Raw genomic sequence first — 23,329 nt, 5'->3', positions numbered from 1 at the left:
AGCTCTTGGCTGGACTCTGTACACTTACTGATTTGCTTACATTGGGAGCGTGCGATGATGTCGAAGGTACTGCTGAACGCGTCCTACTTGAGAAGGGGGCAGCAAACCATGTAGCTAAATGTGGGGCTATTTTGACTTGTCCCAATATTGATTTTGATGTAGTCGTGCTTCCAAAATTGCTCCTTGACTTCTATTGTTGTCCATGTAATTCTTTTTCTACCAAACACGCAAGTTGGAACAATCTAGGAACACTATTGTATTTTTTTAATCAACTATGTCCTGAATTTCCATACCTTAACCCTCCATAAAAGTGTGCCATTGCAGCCTCTTCATCCTCAATAATATCACAACGCAACATACTAATTTGTAGCTCCTAGTAATATTCTTCTACGGATCTATCATCTTGGTTTAAGCGCTACAATTTCTTACACAAATCACGTTTAAAAGAGGGTGAAACAAATCTGTTACACATAGCAACATTTAAATCATTCCAAATAGTAGAAGCTAATCCATCGATGCATACCCTATTCCACCAGATGATTGCAAAAATTTTAAATTCACTAGTGGCTTGCGTAACTTTATGCACTTCAGGAACTAAATGAGCATCAAACTTCTGTTGTACCATCATCTCCCAATCTAAATACCTTTCAGCATCATAAGCACCCTCAAAATATGGTATAGTAAACTTAACCTTAGCAAATGGATCATCATTAATACGTGAGTAATGTTGCTGAAAATTATTACCTCTGATACCTTGATGGTTGAAATTCAATCGGTTCCTTTGTCGTTCATCAAAGGCGTCACATTCTTGTCTCAAAATTTCATCATCTGCGACGAACTCCTCTTATTAATAGGCTGCACCATGATGATCCACTTGACCATTGTTGGATGGCGGATTAACCAATCGATCAAAGCGTGTATTAAGTATTGCAATACTTTCATTGAGTCGTTGCAATGCAGTATTGGTTCCCGCAATCTTCTTATCAATGTCATCATTAATAGTTTGTCGATGATCATCCAACAATATTGTGAGTTCTTCCCTCAAAACACACTCTTTCGCATCCGATACTTTTTCTTCTATGGTTAGTCAAAGATAGAAAACAACGAAAGATAAATTATCCCTATCAACTACTAGGTGGTGGAGGTGGAGTCACACACTCTCAAGCATCTTACCACGCTCTTGCAAGTGTTCTTACCAAGCACCGTAGTTGACACAACCGGTGGCTGGTCCGTGATACCTTACCGGGTGCGAGTGAGATAGTTGCAAGGGGAGAAACCGTTCTGATCGAGAGAAGGTATAACTTGGATAGGCAATATTTAGTAGCAAATAATAGCAATAATTAAAATCAGATTAGTAAAGCTGAATAAAAAGTCCACAGTACTCATCACAGTTTCTATCCCAAACATATTCCTAGAACTAGCTCAAGCAAACTGAAAACTATAACAGACACAAGTACAATGGAACAAAATTTCCAATGCATACTAATTCTCTCTCTCTCTTTTGCACTCTTTGCTTTCTTTTTTTGCATTCTTTGCTTCTTTTTTTGCACTCTTTACTTCTTGCTTGCTTTTCTTTTCTTTTTTTTTTATGAATGTGACACAAACTCAAAAACTCTTCTACTGCCTTTTCTAAGACCAGTGAGGTTTGTGGGTCACAATTTTTGTTCCCAGACAGCAGGGGTATAAAGGTAATAAAAATACTCTCACTCTCTCTGAACTTTGGCTACCTCTGTTTCCGCTATGAATTGCTACTCGAACTTTGTCGAACAATGCTCGATATGAATGGTGTATAGCAGTGTCCGAGAGCAGCCAGAAACAGATATACTCCGACTAGGTTGTGAAGGCGAAAACGAGTGGATAGTTGAATCCGACTAGGTGGTCGAATCCCAAAGGATGGTTGGATCCAAGAAGGTGGGTGATTTCAACTAGGTGGTTGGAGTGACCGGTCAGGACCCCGAGTGGGTGATCGGAGTGGTTGGTCGGGACCCTGAGTGGGTGGTCGAACCCCGAGTGGGTGGTCGGAAAGACTAGTCGGGATCCCGAGTGAGTGATCAGAACGACTAGTGGTCGAACCCGAGTAGATGGTCGACTCGACTAGTGGTCAAACACGACTTGATGGCCAACTCAACTAGTGGTCGAACTCGAGTAGATACACAATCTCGGCTATAGGAAACAAGGCCAGACCGAGATACACGATGACTAAACAGAGACTCGACACTAGAAACTAGATCACGATGACTCGACTAGCAACAAAAACACCGATAATGGACTCAAACTCAATAACACGAATACTGAAAACGAAATTGTGAAGGCACAAAGTGGTTTGGATAGCAGAAAAAGAACTAAGATCTGTGGGGTAATTTTCTAGACTCTAAGTAATGAAAAACGACGAAACAAGGGGGATAACTGAGATTACCTAACGAGCAATATGGCTCTTTGTCCGATCTTCCGTAAGGTAATATGATAAGTCGATTGGTGAAGCTTCGACGTTAATGATCCAAAGGCTCCAAACATAACAGATTGAGAACCTTCACAACCACTACACCACTACTCCGTGGTTATCAACCGTGCCAAGATGCAGTTGACCTCGCCAAGAAGGCTTATTCTGCAAGCAAATCGAGAATACAAGCAAGAACAGATAGATGCAATTTGAATATTGCTAATTACCAATGAAGTAGAGGTTGACCTAAGGTTGTGCAGCCGTGGAAAGAGGCATGCACAGCCTGGACTCCGACCCCGACACGATTACAAGACCTAACAAGGCACAAAACGGTAATGCAACACCTTATTTTATTGACTCTAATTAATCTATAAGGAATAAGGGTCAGATCAAACCTATTGAAAAGATCTCATCAATAGCTTTCCAACGAGTCCAAGAACGTCTCAATTGGACTCTGTGTGCAAAACTTATGCCCGTTTTATTGACGTGTTGTCCTAGAACTTGACCATGACCACGACTATAGCTCAGCCTCGAGTCCGAGTAGACTTAGCCTTCGAGGGGTGACGTTCGAGTAAGGTTGTGGTGCTTCTCCTATGTTCCTAAGCAATAAAACATCACAAGAATTTAGTAGTAACCCATCCACGGAAGCATGAACAATGAAAAATGAGTTCACCTCACGGTCTAATTGTCGTGCATGTGCTCTTGTAATTGGACCTTGTATGATTTGAAGAATATTAGTAGTATTGATCGTATCTAAAGGATCTATAGGATCATCAGTTTGTGTGTATCCTCTAATAAATAATTTATCAGAAGATACTCCCACTTTATATTTTGAAACCGTTTCCCTCTAATGCCATACAATGGGACAAGATCCATATTCAATTAGGTTCTAGTGAGCTTTGGCATCACTGTTAGAAACCTAGGTGACATATGTAAGTAACACATTGCTAATCACATCTCTACGTAACTCTTGTTCGTTGGGTAGCATCCAATGCCTCAAGCCCAAAATCATTTTGATAGCTTGTTAAGTAAAACAACACTATACATGTAGATATCTGATATCCATCCTAACTGGTTAAGATAAATGATGGTACCCTGCTTTGGCAGACCTACCAAACAATGATCAAAACCTATGTTGGTGCATATATTGGAATGGCATTAATTACTCTTAATTTTTCTAAGGCAAGCTATTCTATCATGGTAATCATATCCAACACATATAAAACATGAAGGAATATAGATAAACATCACAGACAATCATATTAACTATGACATAGTATGGTCCCTTCACATGGTGATCTCCATTGCCACGGTTCTATCTTCTGGGTCATTATACTCCAAGTCTCTATGATAATGTGCTAGTCTATTACACCTAATAGCACTAGACAAATTACATGAGAAAAAGAAGAATCATAAGTCAGCACACAGGCCATTATACAATAATATGACAACCTTTAGCTGCAATTAACCACAACACACAGGCCATGAAAATTACACACATGCATCACATACATAATAAGGTCATACCAGTCACAACATTCTCTGCAAAAATGAGTTAAGTGTAGAATGAATTCTAATGTCACGACATGAACATGTTATTATAACGATCTATATGTTTACGCTACGCAACGGTGGTCCCACTAGCTGGTTAGCGGGTGGGGGGTCGAGGGGGGAGCTACCCCTGACGGGGGAACCTCTCAAAAATACATAGATCATATCTATAAAATCGCTATGAAATTCTCATCGGTTTGATCATATCAAGCCGATTCTGAGTCATTTACAATGCCTCAATTTCTACTAGATCAATTATATTGACCATCATGTGAGGTTTTTCAAAAATGATGACAACACACACAACCTCGATCTGTTGTTCTTCCAACCATGCAGCAACGCACGTTGTTAGCCTCGATGGTGATTCTAACAGGTAGGGGCAAGTTGCACATGGCTAGGGCAAGTCGCACGTGGCCAGGGGCAAGTCACACGCGTGACCCAGTGGAGATCGAGCTAATCTTTTTGGTCGTGTGATTCCATCAACTCACACCTTATTCTAATCCTAATTTTACCAAATCGTGCATCGACCGATCCATCACATGAACTGATCACAAGAACAATAATAGATCTTATCTATTACTACCACATATCATCTATATGTGACCGATCTAGATCAAAAACTACGTATGTAGGCTTTGATAACACTGTTGGGGAATGGGTAGGCTACACTGGCATAAAATAATTTTCACTACCGCGTTCAACCACGGAACCAAGCGAGTAGGGGGATCATAGATCATTACCACTAGACGCGCAACACAACAGAACAAGAGTTGGAGTAAACCAATCCAACTTCGTGCATGTCAAACTCCTTGAGCGGCTTTTCGATCAGATCTATGACCAGCCCCGACCACGAGCACCACGTTCTCAACCAGCTCCGACCATGAGCACTGCGTCCTCGACCAGCTTCGCGACCACATAGAGGAAGGATTCGATCACGTTGACCATCTCATCGACCATGAACAGGAAGCCTCGACCACGTCCTAGATCACGATGAGGAAGTAGTCAAACCCATCCTAGTGTCCTTATCACTAATTAACACCATAACAATCGTAGCAATGCCCCCACTGTATCCACACGTATAGGGATGGAATGTCATTTGCCGGTGTGCTAGCACTACACGCTCGACTAGAATGTCATAGGGAGTTTAGGAAGAGGTGGCGACAAGGGTTTTTGTGGCGAAATCAACTCTTGCGCCCACGACAATTGCCTCCTCTTATATAGAGTACGCTAATAAGCTTTTAATCACATTAAAGCCCATCATGACTCTAAAACCTAATGGACCTTTAATCATATTAAATCCCACTTGCATGTCCAATACGCATCTGTGATCACCTCTGGGGCATATCACCAACAGACACTACTACAGAAATGCCCCTTACAAATGGTTTTAAACCCCTACAACAGATGGGTTTTGAAACAAAACTATCAGTGTGTCTTAGACGGTTTTAGGGGTAGCCGTCTGTGGGCCTCAACGCCACAGATGGTTTTACATTAAAACCATCTGTGACGTCCATCATAGACCACCATCATGTGTAAATGTTGTAGACGATTTCCATTAAAAACCGTCTGTGGCTTTCATCCCCCCTCACCCAGGTCCAATTTTCTTGCTAGTGACCACCCTTAGGCAGATATATCTATATCACATACAGTAGATATGACATAGGTCTCAAATCCATATCACATACAGTAAGAAATCCATCATGTAAATATAAATGCACATGTAAACATCAGAAACATCAAGTATATATCCATCACACACATCAAGTACCATCGCACTTAGAATGTATAAATAGTAAAATCATGTGTCTAGACAACTTGCATTATGGAACTCCCCTTTCTTGTCTATTTCTTGAGTCATCAAGAAAAGGGCAAGACATCCTCGAACTTCGTATTAGCTACTGTTTCCGAAGGTTGGTATTAGGCAGGTTGAAGGTCTGGCAATAGGAAAATAATGTGAGCAAATTGTATTGTGGTTGGACATTGAAATGTGAGCAATAGATTTTCATTTTATCAACATACCAATGGATCTTCAGGGCATTGCTCCATGAGTAGTAGCATGTGGTAGGCAACATAGAAGCCACATGTGTTGTCTGGGGGCTGCTGGTGGCACTGAGGGGTGTAGTAGTATGAATTAAGTTATATGAATTGATTACAAATAATGCATAATGGAGAGTGTATTTAAATATGCATACCGGGAATTTGAAGCAATGGGTCAGGGTGGACATTTCCTAGTTGCCAGCACCATGTTTCTTAATGTGGATGCCAAAAGCCCTACATGCATCATGCACCAACAATATCAATTAAAAGTGCGAAACTTAGGAACTGATAAAACTTGAAGTAAACATGGTTTAAAAGGACACTCACCTGTCGATAACTGACTACAACCTAGAATAGTCTCGTGTGGTACTATTTATAGAATCCAAGTACCACACCTGCTTGACCTTTGGAACAAGGACCACTAGAATCTAGTGATCACCCGGGTTGTAGGCAAACATAACATAGTTCTTGTTACCAATGGTCCTTGCAATATAGTCTACCCCAAATTGCTCGTCAGAATTAATGCTCTATAGAGATAGAGGCTCAGGGTTCAGATACGCAATATGCTTCTTCGCAGCCAGATTGTCTTGTATCATGTGTCTACATATAAGAAAAAAAAGTTAGATGCAATATATATGGTCCTATGATGGTATAACTATCATGTTTATTGAAACTTACAGTGTGAAGCATCTTAAGAGTGACATGTCCAAACTATCAAGGTTGAAGAGGTCGTACAAATCATTGAAACCCCGCAAAGAAGTAGCTGACGTCAGTGTGGAAATGCTTCACCGCAAATTTGACAAAGATGCTTGTCTTCTTGGATTTGCATGCCTATGTGTAAAAGTTATGCAAAGCAACACATGTAAGTCCTGCTTTGGTTATGTCTCCTCTTACAGCCCTGGTACAACATGAATTACTGGAATTTAGCAAATTCTCTATCATTATACTCATAATATCCCTCAGCTTTACGGACCATCTCCTCCAAATTTTCAGGAATAGCATCACCTCGGTCTATGAAATCATCATCAATATCCTCAACATCCCCGTCAGGAATAACTGCATCCACATCACAAGCAGTGGCACCCTCTTCATGCATATCATCATCAGGGTCATTCATGCCTTCTTCATCATGACTAGTCCAACAAGTATGCATGTATATTATGTGCTTTTTGGAACTTCCTCTCATTTCTGTAGTTAATGCATGGACAACACATAAATTTCAAATTCCTGTTCAACATATCCACCTCAGCAGCATGCATAAATCCAGATATGCCATTAAGGTATTCTTCACAAGTATGATTCTCCAGGTACATCTAACTACGGTTAGCCATATGCGATTTCCAAAATTACAAAACTTAATTGAAAAATTACTAACAAATCGAACTGTCATGCAAATCAACATTCAAGACATTTTTTAACTAATTAATATCACTAGTTGTAGTACATTTGTATTGATTTCCTCTACTTTAGTGGGGAACCAATTCGCAATACCTAATTAATTGACAAGAGCTAGCTAGCAGGCAGCCATACCTTTAGACGACAGGTCGGCCTCGATTTGCAAGAGAGATGTCTAGAGAGACTGGCCTAGCCTCACCTTACCTTGCATCCCTCCCTTTCCCCTTTTCTCTTCCCCTCCCATGTCCCTTCTCTTCCCTTCCCCTCCCTCTCCTTTCCCTTCTCATGTGGAAAAAAAATTTCAGCCAACCAGGAGGTGGCCGCACGATCAACGTGAAAATTAGGATACGAGTTGGTGCGTGGTGAAATACAGGCAGCCATAGATGGTTTACATCCAAATCCATCTTCAATATGACCACAGACGAGTTTTGGGGAAACCGTCAGTAAGATTTTGTCACACCCGGTTTTAACGACCAAAACCAGATGCGGCTTATGTGTACCCAAAATGTTCAACACACATAAGGACGTCACATGTGAAGTAACAAAAGCAATACTTTTATAGAATAAATGTTAAACTCTTACAACAATTGACATATATTGTCTTCCATGAAGAAATCTGCAGTGGAACAAAAGCACTGGTGCCCAACAACACCGCAGGTAACTGACCGGGAGACACGCGCCTAGAACGTCACAACCTCGTCTTGATAGTCTTCAACATCTTCACTCACTGAGCAGCAGCATACATGTCTCATGGTATAGGGAAAATAGCAAGTGTGAGCACATGACGCGCTCAACAAGTGTGGGAAAGATAATGATATGTAGACTTATATCAATAATAGGCTAACACAAGGTATATTTGCATAAATGCGAGTAATGAAAACATATTTGGACTCAAAAGCATTAAACAATTATTAAGTGAAAGTAACCCATACAGTCTAACACCCAGCATACAAGGCTCCCCACCTTGCATACCATAACCGTCTAGTACTTCCTGTACTATAATCAAAACCACAATCATCTAGTACTCCCTGTACCAGAACCATAATCACAACCATCTAGTACTCCCTGTACCAGAACTATAACCACAACCAAACTCACACCTGAGAAATATCATGAGAACGAGGTGTCCCTGGGTGCTATATACCCTAGTAAGGAGGTTGTTATTGATGCAGTGAAATTCTGGTCGTTGTCTCTTCGGAGGCAGTTCAAGGTTGTGAAGTCGAGCAAAAGGGAGTATGACATCAAATGTTTGGTTCCTGATTGTCTGTGGCTGGTGCACACATTTAGGGTGAAGTGAGTTGACCATTGAGACTGCTCAATAGTTATGGAGCATAATTATCACATTGAGGAAATAGAGTTCTCCTATTGAAACATATCATCTGCTTTTGTTGCCAATGTTATGGACGGAGAGATTGTGTATAACCTAAAGTATGAGCCACGATCAATAATCCGTGCTATTGAGGAAATGCTCCAGTACACAATAAACTACGCCAAGGTATAGATGGCGAAACAGAAGGATATTGAGATAAGGTTTGAGACATACAAAGATTCATATAACAACTTACCGCGTCAACTAGCCACAATATGTGCGAGAAACCCTAAAAGTTACTTTGACATCAAGCATTACCCCTCGAGTGAGAAGCCTAGAAAGTGAGTATTGTAGCGTGCTTTCTTTGCATTTGCGGCAACTATCAAGGCATTTAGACATTGTTGTCCCATCATTTGTTTGGACGGGACATTTCTCACTAGGAAGTATAAAGGACAGATATTGTCTGTAATTGAGGTAGACGGGAACAAACAAGTCATGCCACTGGGGTTTTCCTTCGTGAAGAGCGAGAACGGGGAAAGCTGGTATTAGTTCCTTGAGCGGGTCAAGCATGTTATTGTTCTGGACCAACCTGATATATGTTTGATTAATGATAGACATGCAGGGCTGTTACAGGCCTTGTTAGATATACAATACGACAGTGTTTAATGGCGTGTAAGAGCAAAGTGGTCAGACTTGAAGAGCATGTGGTGCATGAGGTATATGGGTGCAAACTTTTACATACAATTCAAAAATAAGGACTTGATGAGTCTTTTTAAGAAATTGTGCAGCCAAAACCAGCATAGAAAGTTCAAGGCACTATAGAAAAGACTAGAAGAGCTAACCACGAAGCAGACAACTAAGGTAGTAAACACCGGAGATGAAACGGTTTCTCTTGGATCCATCCCAACAGATACTCCCCAGATAGTAAGGAGGTCAGGGTCAACTGTTAGGAACTTTTCACATTGGATACAAAATGAGCCAAAAGAGAAATGAACATTGATGTATGACACTGGAGGGGCAAGGTATGTGTAATGACAACTAATCTTGCTGAGATCTACAACTAGGTTATGCGGGATATGAGGTCCCTCTCACTTGTTGGAATTGTTGAAGGTATTCTGTATGGAACTTGTAGATATTTCATTAATCGCTACGCATCTGCTTCAAAGGCAATGATAGATAACTGTATGTTGTATAGATCGATGCTATGTGAGTACATGGAGAAAGCCACAAAGAAGGCACATATGCACCATGCAAATCAGGAGAAAACTGTGGAGCACAGGTTCAGTGTCTTATGCTGGGATAAGGGTTGTAGGGGTGGCAGACGTGAGCGCCATGTGCAAGAGTGCGTACTTAGGATAGAAACACGCATCTATACGTGCCAGAAACCACAATTACTACACAGGCCATGTACACACGTCATAGCTGCATGTGGGGAGCACAATATGCTACCCTGACAATATGTTTCTCCCTACTTTATGAAGGATCAGATATTGAACACATAGAACCATGAGCTTTATAGCTACAACATTGTTGATACGTTGACAAGTGATAGAGGTCCCTCACGAATCTAGGTTGTAGACAAAGAGAAGATGAAGTAAACACCAGGACGTCGACAAACTCGGCGAATTCAGAACGATATGGATGAATCCGAGGTGGGTCCAAGGGTGAAACGATGTAGCAAGTGAGATGAAACAGGTCACAATACAAGTACCATCCGAAAAATGCACCTAGTGTGTAGATGGGGTCATGACGACGGTCAAGTGTGAATGTGTTTAGCGTATCTCGATAATATATTTGTAATTTTTTCCTCTTATATATGTACGTTGTATTTGGACCTTATATTTGTATTTGATTGTGTACCAATATGTTGTAATATGTTCATGTAACTTTGTGTACATGTATGTTATATGTTGTTCAAATAACTGTGTATATGTAGTATGTTCATGTGACTTTGTGTACATGTATGTTATATGTTGTTCAAGTAACTGTGTGTATATGTAATATGTTCATGTAATAGAATGTTTATATTTGGTTTCAATGAAGATATGGCGCACCCACCGACCCCCAAGCTTCTTGTCTGTCGTTCACTAGATAGAGTTAGGAGTTTTTCGACCACGTGGTCTTGGGGAGCTACTTACGATCAACGATCATTGGAAGCATTGGTATGTCGCGTGTTAGCTACGTATGTGCCTGATTATTTATTTATTTCATGCTCTACATTCACTTAATATTTAAATGGTATAGGTTGACAGCATCTGAACTCCTACTGTTATGTCGTTTGGTGGAGGCCCAAGCGACAAAGAACCCTGAGGTAGCCGCAAGGCGATTCTATTTTGATCGCTCGCTGATCGCTGCACTGGTCAACCGGTGGAGGCCGGAGACCCACACCTTCCATGTCCCCTACAGCGAGATAGCTCCGATATTGTAGGATGTAGCCTACCTGTTAGGCTAACCTTGCGGCGGAGCCACCATTGGAGTCATCGACGTGAATGCAGACTGGATGAACGTCATGCTCACGCGGTTCACCCCTATTCAGCGAATAAACGACACACCCGCCTAAGTGCCCGAGTTCCTGTCAGATCCATGAGGGCCCAAGAAGAAGTGGATCCTCCACTTTCAAGTATCTTGCCATTTACTTTACAATTTGCAAGATATTTTACTCATCATCATTTGCATTACTTTAAGCCTGCATACATGCACCCGGACGTTAGTGTGTACTCGATCTCGAGGCACTTAGAGACCTACCTGCTTTGGTTGTTCGGCTAGGTTATGTTCACCAGCGGCCAAGGCCACCTGGTACCGAGGACCCTTATTTCGTACGTGAGGGGGATCGCAGATGCAGCCTCTACTATCCTAGCTGTGACGTATTGAGCCTTGTGCGACACATGCACGAAGAATGAGCCACAACCCATATTTGTTGGATGCCCACTGCTGCTGCAGTTGTGGTCGTACAAGCGGTTCGCAATCGACCTACCTATTGTGGACCAATCCCTGTACCTTGAGGAATGGTACAGGGTGAAGCATCTATGCTACTAATTTGTGTTTTGGTAATTAATGATAATATGTATTTTGTGGACTAATATATTTGAATGAGTTATGAAAAGGTTAGTCATAAAGATGTTGCAGAACTAGAAGATGCATGAGTGAAAAATATGAAAATAGCTAGCTCAAAGCAAAGGTACAATTGTAGGGGATTTTTTTTTTGCCGGTCAAAGGAGATTAGAGAAAAGAAATTAACCGAATATATAGGATACGTGCCATACTATGAAGAGGGGTTGATGTGCGTTTACTTGAGATATCTATAGTGCCACAATTGCTCAAATTTGCATTTCATATAGAGTGGGAAATTTAGTTTACGAGAAACAAAGGAAAGGCTATCTTTGAGATGTTTCTGAGCTATGGCGGTCTGACTGCCGGAGAGGCTGGTCTAACCGCTGCATAAACTTGGTTGATGTTTAGTAGAACTCAATCCCGGTCTAACCGAAGAGTGTGTCGGTCTAACCGCCAAAAGAATAGAGGGGTTCGGACCCTCTGGTTTGGCTGGTGGTCTGGTCGTCGACATGGCCGGTCTGATTGCCCTGGGAATAGAGAGTTTTGGCACCCTGTTCCCTACTCACGTTCTGACTGTGAGGGGTCATGGTCTAACCGCCCTGGGAACAGAGAGTTTTGGCACTCTGTTCCCTGCTCGTGGTCTGACCGTGAGAGGTCACGGTCTAACCGCTAGATGTGTGTTAGAGTCATCATCACGCCTTTTATAGCCGTTGTATTTACGGCGGTCCAACAGCTGTTTGAGCTACGATCTGATGCCCAGTGCGCAGAGGTGCCAAATCAACAGCAACAGCCATATTCTTGAGTGTGCTATAAATAAAAGCTTGTCTGGTTCAAGGAAACTCACTAGCACTTCACTATAACTCATTGGAGCTCTTGCCTTCCTCCTCTCCCTCTCTTGGCTTAGTGGTTGCATTTTTGAGAGTGTGAGAATATCTAGTGCATAATTTTAAAGAGTTTGAACATTAAGGTACTAGTGATCCTTCAAGCAAGCGTCATCGACTTGTTACTCTTGGAAGTTATCGTCTCCTAGACGGCTTGAAGGTGGTTGAATTGTTGAGCCTTTCAAAGAAGATTGTGAAGGAGCCACAATGATGATTGTGAGAGGCTTTGAGCACGCTTTACCGGAGAGGCTAAGTGCTACTCTAGTGAAATCGAGGTATTGAGTAGTTCTTATTCTATTCCGATTTAAGATCAAGTTGTTCGGTGTGAACCCTTTCTCATGTGAGAATTGGATACTTGATAGAGAAGCGATTAGAAGCTTGAACTCACCTCAATGTGGATTAGGAGTGATCGACAAATTATCGATACCACGGGATAAATTTCATGTGTCATCCTTCGAGCAATTTACTTTCATATAATTTACTTTATGCAATTTATCTTCCTAGAATATAAATTATTACATGTCACCCTAGAATTGTAAAACTTAACATAACTCTTAGTTGTTTTTATGTTTCTCTAGTGATCTTTAGTTTATTTCTGCAAGTTTCGTTGATTGCTTAGTAATTAGTTTTAAAAACCGCATATTCACCACCTCTAGTCAGTATCCTAGATCCTACAAGTGGTATCAGAGCCTAGAACTCTTTTTTATAGCAGATTTAACCATCCTGGAGTAGGATTATGGCTAGTGACGCTCATATCAATATGGGAAAGGCTCCGTTTTTTTAGGGGTCAAACTATGCCTATTGAAAGACTACAATGATCATCTATCTTAAGACTATGAGCGGTAAATTATAGGATATAGTGGATAAAGATTATGTAATTCTTGATCCCACTAATCTTACCTTTGGAGATAGGGATAATACTCTTACAAATGCTCAAACTATGAATGTTCTTTATCGTGCGTTAGGTCTTAATGAGTTTAATCGCATTTGCAAACTTAAAACCGCTCATGAGATTTGAAAAAGGCTTAAAAAAATTCATGTAGGCATAACCATAGTTAAGGATGCAAAGCTTTTTGTTTATAAAGGTAAACTTGAGAAATTTACTATGTTGCCAAATAAAAGTATTGAAGAAATATTCAATCGTTTAAACAACATAATAAATAAACTCAAGGGGCTTGGTATGGATGTTTCCGATGTTGATTTTCTTATAAATTTCTTAGAGCGTTGCCTAACAATATGATACTATTGTGTCTTTACTTGTGAGGTCAAATTTGAAGGACACAACTTCAATGCAAATCTTGAGTGAAATTCTCACTCATGACATTTTCAATAAGTCACAAGAAGATCTTCATTATAATACTATCCATGCCATGAAGAAAAATATTGCATTCAAGGCTTAATAATCAAGAGATAATGATGATCATGAAGAGAGTGATAATGAAAAGAAAGATGATGAAGAAATAACTCTCTTTGTGAGAAGATTCAAGAAATTCATGAAGAAGATATATCAAGATCGATATAACAAGAAGGGACAATCTTGCAAAGATAATTCCTTTGAAGAAAGAAGATACTTTGAATGTGGTGAAAAGAAACACATTACTACAAATTGCAAGAACAAAGAACAAAAATATTCCAAAAAGAAGAAGTAGAGTGATGACAAGAAGGTATTTAAGAAATAATACAAGAATAAGAAAGATGGTCAAGCATGCTATGTTGAGTGAGATTTGGATGCAAGCTCAAGCTCCGACTCCGATTATTAAAAATCATCTCAAAAAGGTCTTACCGGTGTAGCCATCAAGAAAGCACATTCACTCTTCTCCACACCTCATTATCTTATGGCAAAATGTGAAAGTATTAAATGATGAAGATGAATATTCATATGATGATCTAGTTGAGCTAATAAATAGTTTTGATGACTTCATAAGCAAAAAAGAGCAAAATTTAAGCAATTAAAGAAAAGACACTTCTCTTCAAGATTCGTACGAGAAGCTAAAGACGGCTCATAAGGATCTAAACGAAACTCATGAGATGCTCAAGAAAGCTCATGACTCTCTTATTGCTCATGAAACCAACAAAATAAAAGTAGATATGAGCACATCTTACAATATTCTTGATGATACATCTACTTTACCTTATATGAGTTCATCTACCTTATATGATGATTTACTTACTTTGACTAAAATTATATCTTGCAATGATGTCTTAATTATTGATGAAAATATTATGTTAAAAAAGTTTAAAAAAAACTAATCAATAATTTTGTAAGATGTTATATTGGAGAAACCAAAATTAGATAAGTTTTGGATAGTCAAAGTTTCTCCATCAAGAATGAAGGCTTTGGATATATTCCCAAGAAGGATAAGAAAGCATATCCCATTGACATCTTTATGGGTAGAGTCCATTCACGCATCAATGACAAACCTCATGTTCTATGTAATGTTTGTCAATGTATATAACATTTGTGCCGGGTTTTATGCTAATAGTGTTTCACAACTACAGTTGTTCGAGAAATTAGATTTTATATCCTCCCAACATTACTTCACTAAAAAATTACTCATACAATTTTACATCAAATAAATAAACAAATATCGTCAAATTTACATCGAACCAGAATTTCCCAAAAATAACCTCTGTAATGCTGTTTTGACAACTATTTGTACAACTAATATTTTTTAGCGAATGAATATGCACTATTTTTCAAATAAACATATATGAAAGTTAAATTAAAAAATAAAATTCTAAGCGACAGGGGGCTAACCGCCCCCTAAGAGAACGGTAATAGCGCTAGCCGCCCTCTCAAAGAGCAGTAAGGGACGCTGCGAAGTGGACTCTTAGAGGGTGAGTACTAATAACCCTCTGAGATAACGGTAAGGACTAACCGCCTTCTCATAGGACGGCAAAAGACAGTCTTTTAAAAAAACGGTAGGCAACTTTTCGCGGCTAGCCCAGTTGCCCCTAGCAAATATGGTGGTGTTTGGTTAGGCTGGATAGCCAACTTTTCGCGGGCTGGTATTTGTTTAGTAGGCTGCATTGAGACCGGATGGGGACGCGGAGCGCGAGCGCGCTGCACAGCCGAGGCTTAGCCAGCGGGGAATGAAAATTTTCCACGTTCCCATGGGGCCTGGCCTTGAGGCCGCTTTTGCACCACCCTATCCTAGCTTATGAGCCTCCGCAGGAACCAAACGCCAGCGAAGTGCACCCAGGGAGCCTGGCTAGGGGCCTGCACACTCTACAAACACACCCATATCCCACTAGAGGGCAAGAAGGGGGATTTACCCCTCCCACATCTCCTATACATATAACCCCAAGGGAGATGAACTCCAAAGCTCATTCACTCTGTGTGTCTGGGTCCAACAACTCTAATCTTGGGGCTTCACACCGATGTTCCAACTGGATCCTTCAGAAGGAACAATAAAATTGGATTCTGTGAAATGTTTGTTTCTATTGAAAATAGAAAAGAAGAGTGGCATTGGTTTTGTGACTACAATACTAGTTGATACTAAGCTGGAGTGAAGTGGATAATAACTTTGTATCTTACAAATAAATTGGGCCAAAAAAAGTTCTGAACTTTGCTTCTACCATTTGTACATAATATATATGTACCAAGGATGCTATGAAGTGTCAAGTTCACCGTCGACCTCTGGACTCACCAGCTCCAGGCAGGCTTTTCTCAAAGGGAAACTAGTGAAGCGAAATCCTCCTGGAAAAGCATAACATTAGCACGACAACCTAAATTAATCAGGTTAGCTAAACCTAGCTCAGCTGGTCTGAGATTACTGAATTTGCAGCTAGCTCGGTTAATCCAATTGCATGCATGACGATCCCTTGCCTAGATGGTAGATTTCAGATTATCAAATATAAAGATCACAAATTGAGAGGATCAGAATTGCAATATGCTCTCACTTAAAAATATACCAACATAAATAACACAGGAATGACTTTTGTGTAGCATCAGTAAAATGGGTTTTATTAGATTTATTATCATGTAGAATTATTCAAACTATGATAAGGATCGACAGAATAAAATGGCTGAATAATTGTATTAATTGATCCAGTTATACAATGTCAAAACAAAATAAATCTGGTTGTAACACTTCTGAATATGATCAGACTAAAGAAGTAAATAACTAATTCCCAAACATCCTGTAATGTAAAGAACGGCGATAGAACCCTATATAAAGCTAGTCATTTGAGCCTAATTTTGGCCTTTGGAGAAGTGCAATGGCCTAAATCCAATGCTTGAATCACGCATTAGAAATTAACAAACCTATTTAAATTATGTCCTCCACTTATATTTCCAAACAATTTAAGAGGTAAAAGATGCAACAAAGGAAAATACAGGAACAACTCTTTTAACCCTTGGGCGATACAGATGTGCGGACACATTCTTTTATGCAGATGATACAGGTGGGCAGATAATTTCCACTGAAATTATTGTGTACTTTGCTGCAATTCTAAATTTAAACATGTGAATTTTGGAGCAGTTCGATTATACCAAGATTTACAACTAAGCCAATTTGAAATTATTCATGTTTCCACCTAAGTTTAATTAGAATTGAACAAATAGGCAATACTGCATCTCCATAGTGTATATTCCTATGAAGAGCCCGGATATATTAATACGGAATAGATACCAATCAAAGTCTAGCAATCTTCTAGTTGTGCTAAATTGATCTTGCCTCCATAGACAGATAACTATCACCATACTTCTGTATATAAACTGTTCTAAAAATGCATGTGGAGGCATACACAAACCTGCACGTGTTTGATTCCATAAACTGTAGCAATGCCTTCAGCAAGTGTTCTGCAGCATTTCAACAGATTTGTTTATTGTATTTGAAGAATTGATGTAACCGTCTATGCACTTCTCCATAGTTTTGAGCACAAGTAAGTTGTGCTTTTATCCATTGAGGAAGCTTGTCAGTTGGGCAGGAAAAATTCCTGCTCCATGAACTGTGTGCGTAACGCGAGTCAACCAACAGCATGGCAGCATAATCATTTATATGTCTGATTGCTCTGCCTGCAACCGAAACATTTTATAATCTAAAAAATTATGCCAACAGTGCTAAGAAATAAGCATGACAAATGTTCAAGTGAAGCAGCTCACCAATAGACTGATTGACAGCTTTCATGCACAAGTTTTCATAGTACTCTCTTCCACCTTTATTGCATTTTCTTAATATATCACAACCAGGCTGAAGTTCACATTCATCATCATATTTGCTGCCTGAAGCCTTATCACCCCCAACTAACAATGAGCTAGAAATACTTTCTATATGCTTTATCGTCTCTATCAGTTCAACATCAGATGGACTTGGATAAGGCAATCCAACCATTACAACACAGCGACCCATCCCATCGCTGAAGTTTATGCCTTCAGAAATCTTCCCACCAACAACGGCTAATAGAAGCGCCCCATTGATGCCCGTGTCTTGTGAATTTTTACTACAGGACTGAATTGCCACCTTGTATTTGTTGAGGACAGCCTCTACATCAGCACTGTTCCGTGGCTCTCTGAAAACATGTTTCTTTTTGGAAATCTTGGAAATCGTGCCTGCAGCCGTCCATGCATCATACACGCGCTTTTCATACTCGTAAGAAGCGAAAAACATAACAACTCCCTCAGGCACAATTTTCACTATATTGCAAAGGAAGCGTCCAAGCTCTTCAATCTGTTGACACAAGTAAATAAGAATAGGCACAAAGCATGAAATGCTTTCGAGTATAACATAGTGCATAGCAAGTGTAACGAACAAAACAAAAAAAGAAGCTGCACATTAACACAGACTTACAAAATTACAGACATGAAACTTATTGTTGGTGAGAGGCTCAAATGGATGAAATCATACACCCATGTAGTACTTATATTTTCCAAAAACAAATGAAGGGATAAACACTCATGCACGTGCATTCAAAAAAGATCTAACATTGCAATGGCAATTAAAAAGAGGAGCACACAGTTATACAAGTGCAGCTCGCTGATACATTTTGACACAAAGTTAAATTCTATCTTAGATTGCTTCAAATGGACAAGTCAATTAAGGTAGTTGCATGCCTAACACTGCCATTTTAAATATTTGTGCATTGATGTTTATTGGAAAGCAGCTGTTGACTGCAAGATAAATACATATAACTCATAATCTCACAATGTATGCTTGCTAGTGTCTGAAACAAATAGGGAGGCGACTCTAGGTATGAAGTACAAACCATGGTAGGAGAGCTCCTTGAATTGTAGCTGAAATCAAATGGCATGCCTGAGGGTCCGCGTGTAACTGATATTGGAAGAATACTCTTAGGAGAAACAATATGGCTGCATGTGAAGAATTTTATATCGCTTGGTGGTAAGCTTGGATACAAGCGTAGCCTAGTTTCTTCGATAGGTTGGAGGGTTCCACCAGCCAAAATAACAGCATATGCATCACGTATAACCTGCAAAAGAACAAAAATTATAATTAGTCAAACATAAAATATCAAATTTCACCGAGCAACATAAAAAAGCAAGGTTACAGTACCTCTGAAAATATTTTTTCTGCACAAAGCATCACAAATTTAAGATATGCTTCTTCAGGTTGTCCACTGAGCTTTTGTTTTGCAACTATGATTCTTCCATCGTCATTGCAGTTCAGTAGGGAGTGTAGAAAGTCTGCCAATGCCTGAAAGCATGCTATACTGCTTCCTTCATCATGTCCATGCTGGAGGTCAAACTGATTTACACCATCCTCAGTGCTCATTAATTTGTTGGCATATCCACTAACCTGAAAAAACAGCAGTCAAATTACCTAGACATTGGATGATTGAATGGATATGTGGTGGAAGAAAACTTCACCTTGTGGATTATATTGCTTTCTTTCACATACTGACAAAGTTTTACGATGTTTATGTTATCAATGTCAAGGGAAAACAAGAATTGGTTTATAGTCATTGAAGTCATAGTGCAGGCACCATCTTGATTGTTGGTCAAAACTCGTAGGAAAGACCGTGTTAAAACTGTCAAGGTCTGGATGTATCTTCGATTCCCAGCTCCCAAAACATTCTGAAATCTATTAAGATATGCCTCCAGGTGGGAAAGAACTGCCTTCAACTAACCATGCAAAAGGAAAACGAAAATCAGATAATGAGGTTATGATATGAAAATAAGAATGAGGAAATGCTGAACTTGCAGGTTTCCAAACTTGAAACTTGTGAGCGGAACATGATACGATGCTAGAATCCCAATTTACATCAAGGAAACACCACAAAGGACAATTTAGAAGGAATGCTCAAGTTATTAACTATTGAACTTTGCTTTCAAAACAAAATTGAGCTGAAACAGGAGGGTAATCCCCTACTGTGTTTTTGATTAAAAAAAGGAGAACAGAGAACAAGAACCAGACAAGATCATATTTAAGATCTCAATATATGCCATTTAACCAAATAGGCAAGCCAAATTGTGGTGGCCAAGTCCACTACTGGGATACTGGTTCTCCTCTCCGTGGTGTCCCACTGTCGGGATGCTGGTCCGTCGAGATCCAAGTCGACCGGCATGGGATATGTGCACGCCCCTCATCCCTCGATGTGGCGGCGGCTAGGGACGTCGGATCCGCATGGCAGCGGATGCCACGGCCTCCCACCTCTTTGTGAGTTCAATGGCGGTGACAGGGGTGATGGGTTGTGCAGGGGCTCCGGGCGAAAGCCTTGTGACTACGATGCTCATGAGAGTCGTTCCCCTCCTTGGTGGCGTCGCTTTGGTGCCCCCGTTTCCCCACGGGTCCTTGGGGTTAAAACCCAAATCTCATGTTGGATCGGGCGATGACGGTGTCCCGACTTCGTGTCCTTGGGGCATCGGTTTGGAGTTCTTGCCTGTGTTGTTGGAGCTCACTTAGAGAGAAGATGCTCAAGTAAAGCTCAAGGGTTCGCCGGTCGAGTCGTTGGTCGTGCTAGGTGGTCGCTCGTCACTATTCGATGGTGGCGATTGGATGTGTGAAGCTTCAGGGATAGTGTCTGACCGGTCGTTGGAGGCTTTGCTAGGTTGTGGATGCTTGCAAATTGGTTTAGGTGTCCTTGTTCTTCACCTCCTATTTACAAGATGTCAATTGTTGGGGAGTCTTAGAGATCCTCTCAATCCGGGATGTAAGACAATAAGTGCTAGTGCATCAAGCAAGCATTTTTTGTTCTAGAATGTAGGGTGATTTTGAGCTGTAGGTTTGGGTTCAAACTCAGTGTTATTTTGTGCACACCTAGTCTCAGTCTTTTCTCCTTTCATTCTTTTTTCATTTTCTTTTGTAATGGCTAGGTGCATTAGCTTTTTGCGAGGTGCAGAGGCCGGAAGAATATCAAATCTCAAAATAAGGCTTCCTTCATCTAAAAAAAGCCAAATTAGCTTCACCGCTAAGAATTCTCTTTGGTTGAGCCCTTGTATACGCCAAATTTCTCATAAGTTTCCTCCTTCGTGATTTAAAAACATTACTGAATGTGCATTAAGGATACAAAATATGAAGCTACAATTCAATTAGGTACTTCAATAAATCAACACGAAACTAAAAGTATAGAATAGAATAGACACCTGAAAGAAACGAAAGGCGATGCAGTTGGCGGTTGCTAAAAAATATCGATATCTAAAGCTCAGCGCAAAAAAAATCTTTGCCAAATTGTGATGGAAAGGTGAATTAAGAGGGAGGGTAACCTGAGAATATGTGATCCTCGAGTTGTACATGCTAGTCAGTGTATCTGCTAAGTTGTGAGCCTCGTCTATGATGATAACACTCTTCTTCAGATTAACGCCAAGTGATTCTCTAGCAGACTTCAGTAATAAAGATTGATAAGGAAGGACTACAAGGTCAGCTGACTGGACCATATCTCGTGCACCATAGTACGGACACGTTCCAATTTTCTTTCCTATGTGTGCCAAATCCTCGATATCTAATGCACCTTGGTTTGACACTTCGTTCCTGAACTCTTCCTGTAGACTTCTATTCCTTAACATTGGGCACCCACAAGAGGTCTTTGCTTGGCGCACCTTTCTTTTATCACCCTCAACCTGCATATTCACGACAATCAAATGAATTAGTAGTAGTCAACCAAGTTGGAAGTTGCAGCAGACTTCTAGTCCTGAAACGCAAAGGAAACATAAATATGACTAGGAATTAACATAAAGTGAAGTTCGAATTGCAGAAATTCCTGAAGAAAACAATGTCATGAAACAAAAATAATCATACATAGTAGTCAGCTAAGCATTGGCAAGCGTAAACCCTAACTAAATTTGGCCACACAATTCAAAGGAACATGCAACAACTGCCAGCTAAGCATTCAAAACAAATTACAATCTAAATGGGAACCAATAAAAATCAGCAGACCTTAAATTTGCTAGTCTTCTTGTTCTTCTGCAGTTCCAAGCATCTCTCATTAATCCTGTTCGCACTGCCCAGCTTCAGAACATCTGCAGGTAAATGCACCACGGATCAACTCACATCACACCCCGCAGCACCCCTAAAAGAAAGAAAAAAAGTTCAACTGATCCCCTCACCCTTGTTGATGCACAAGTTCTTCCTGGACCCCAAGCACACCGTCCTGAGACGCCCCGCGAACTCCGTCCTCTTGAGCTCTCCGACGAACTGCGAGAGCTGCGAGTGCGTGCGGCTCGTGAAGTAAACCTTGGGCGTCACCTCCTCCTCTTCCTCGCCTTCACTACTACTGCTGCTACCGCAATGTGCCCGCTTCCCCGCCCCCAGGCTCGCGCCGTCCCCGCCGTCACTTTCGTACTCATCCAACAAGAACTCCCCCTCGTCATCGCCGCATTCCTCCCCAAACCCGTCGGATTTCCCTGAACCCACAGTTTTCCCCACAGCAGGAGGCTTCTTCTTCTTCCTGCTCTCTTTCTCCGGCGGCAGCGACGGCGGAGTGAAATCTCGCATCCAGTCGGGCTCGTCGTCGTCTTCTCCGGCTCCGGCAGCGAGTCCATCGGCCCGGCCGGGGTGGCTCCGCGTCGCCGCCACGGCGTCGCGGTGGTCGAGGAGCCACTGAAGCGCGCTGCAGATGATGCTGAGCGTCTTGCCGGTGCCTGAGGAAGGCGGAATCGACGCCGATAACTCGTTAGGGTTTCGAGAGCGGCGGCGGGGAGGGAGGAGGTTGTGGTTGGTCACTCACCGGTGGGGCTCTCGAGGAGGGCAAGGGCGCCGGGGCCGGAGGAGAGGGCAGCGTAGAGGAAGGACATGAACTCTGCCTGGATCGGGTACGGCGCGAACGGGAACGCCGGGAAGTCGCGCCGCGGCAGCGGCGGCGGCGGCGGCGTCGGCATTTTAGCGGGCGCTCGGCGGGAGATGGCAGGTGCGTTCGGGGTTTTCCCGCGCGGCCGGCCGCTGCCTCGTGGCGGTGGCAGCAGTCTGGTCTGGGTGCTTTTTGTTTAATAATATTTTTTATTGAAAAATTGTAAAAATAATATCTAAATTTAAAAATTTGTAAAAATATATACTCGTCGGCACGCGAAATACTGACAAGGATCCTATCGGTATTCTAAATGCTGGCAGCCTACGTAGCACTGACCATGTGACCCTATCGACATGCGAAAAACGGACAAAAGCATTGGAAGTTTACTGTTTAACAAGGCCTTGGTTCTGTCCAATCCCTACGTTGCTGCCGTCTAAAGCCCTCAAACACCTAACTATGCGCTTCTATTTTTATGCGGTAAAG

At 41.2% G+C, this 23,329-nt stretch overlaps 1 protein-coding gene across 1 annotated transcript; it reads right to left on the bottom strand.

The window, feature by feature from the left end:
• Positions 1 to 16,108: 16,108 nt before the first annotated feature.
• On the bottom strand, positions 16,109 to 23,003 carry LOC133884211 (uncharacterized). Its single transcript, XM_062323557.1, has 10 exons — positions 22,787 to 23,003; positions 22,167 to 22,700; positions 21,997 to 22,079; positions 21,327 to 21,680; positions 19,491 to 19,745; positions 19,177 to 19,419; positions 18,872 to 19,093; positions 17,772 to 18,336; positions 17,420 to 17,684; positions 16,109 to 16,364 (listed from the first exon to the last, which is right to left on the bottom strand). The coding sequence occupies exons 1-9, from the start codon at positions 22,935 to 22,937 to the stop codon at positions 17,479 to 17,481; spliced, it is 2,613 nt and encodes an 870-aa protein (XP_062179541.1). The 5' UTR covers positions 22,938 to 23,003; the 3' UTR covers positions 16,109 to 16,364; positions 17,420 to 17,478.
• Positions 23,004 to 23,329: the final 326 nt, after the last annotated feature.

The sequence above is a fragment of the Phragmites australis genome, chromosome 11, assembly GCF_958298935.1.
Source record: "Phragmites australis chromosome 11, lpPhrAust1.1, whole genome shotgun sequence".
Lineage (NCBI taxonomy): Eukaryota > Viridiplantae > Streptophyta > Magnoliopsida > Poales > Poaceae > Phragmites > Phragmites australis.
The sequence above is the reverse complement of the archived record's forward strand: the minus strand, read 5'-3'. Positions and strand labels throughout refer to the sequence as shown.

What these genes read in the sequence shown, in the direction of transcription:
- LOC133884211 (XM_062323557.1), bottom strand. Translation starts at nt 22,937, where the DNA reads ATGCCGACGCCGCCGCCGCCGCCGCTGCCGCGGCGCGACTTCCCGGCG. An exon ending in CCTCCTCGAGAGCCCCACCG is followed by an intron (nt 22,701 to 22,786) that starts GTGAGTGACCAA and finishes CGCCTTCCTCAG; the next exon opens with GCACCGGCAAGACGCTCAGC. An exon ending in CGAGGATCACATATTCTCAG is followed by an intron (nt 19,746 to 21,326) that starts GTTACCCTCCCT and finishes TTGCATGGTTAG; the next exon opens with TTGAAGGCAGTTCTTTCCCA.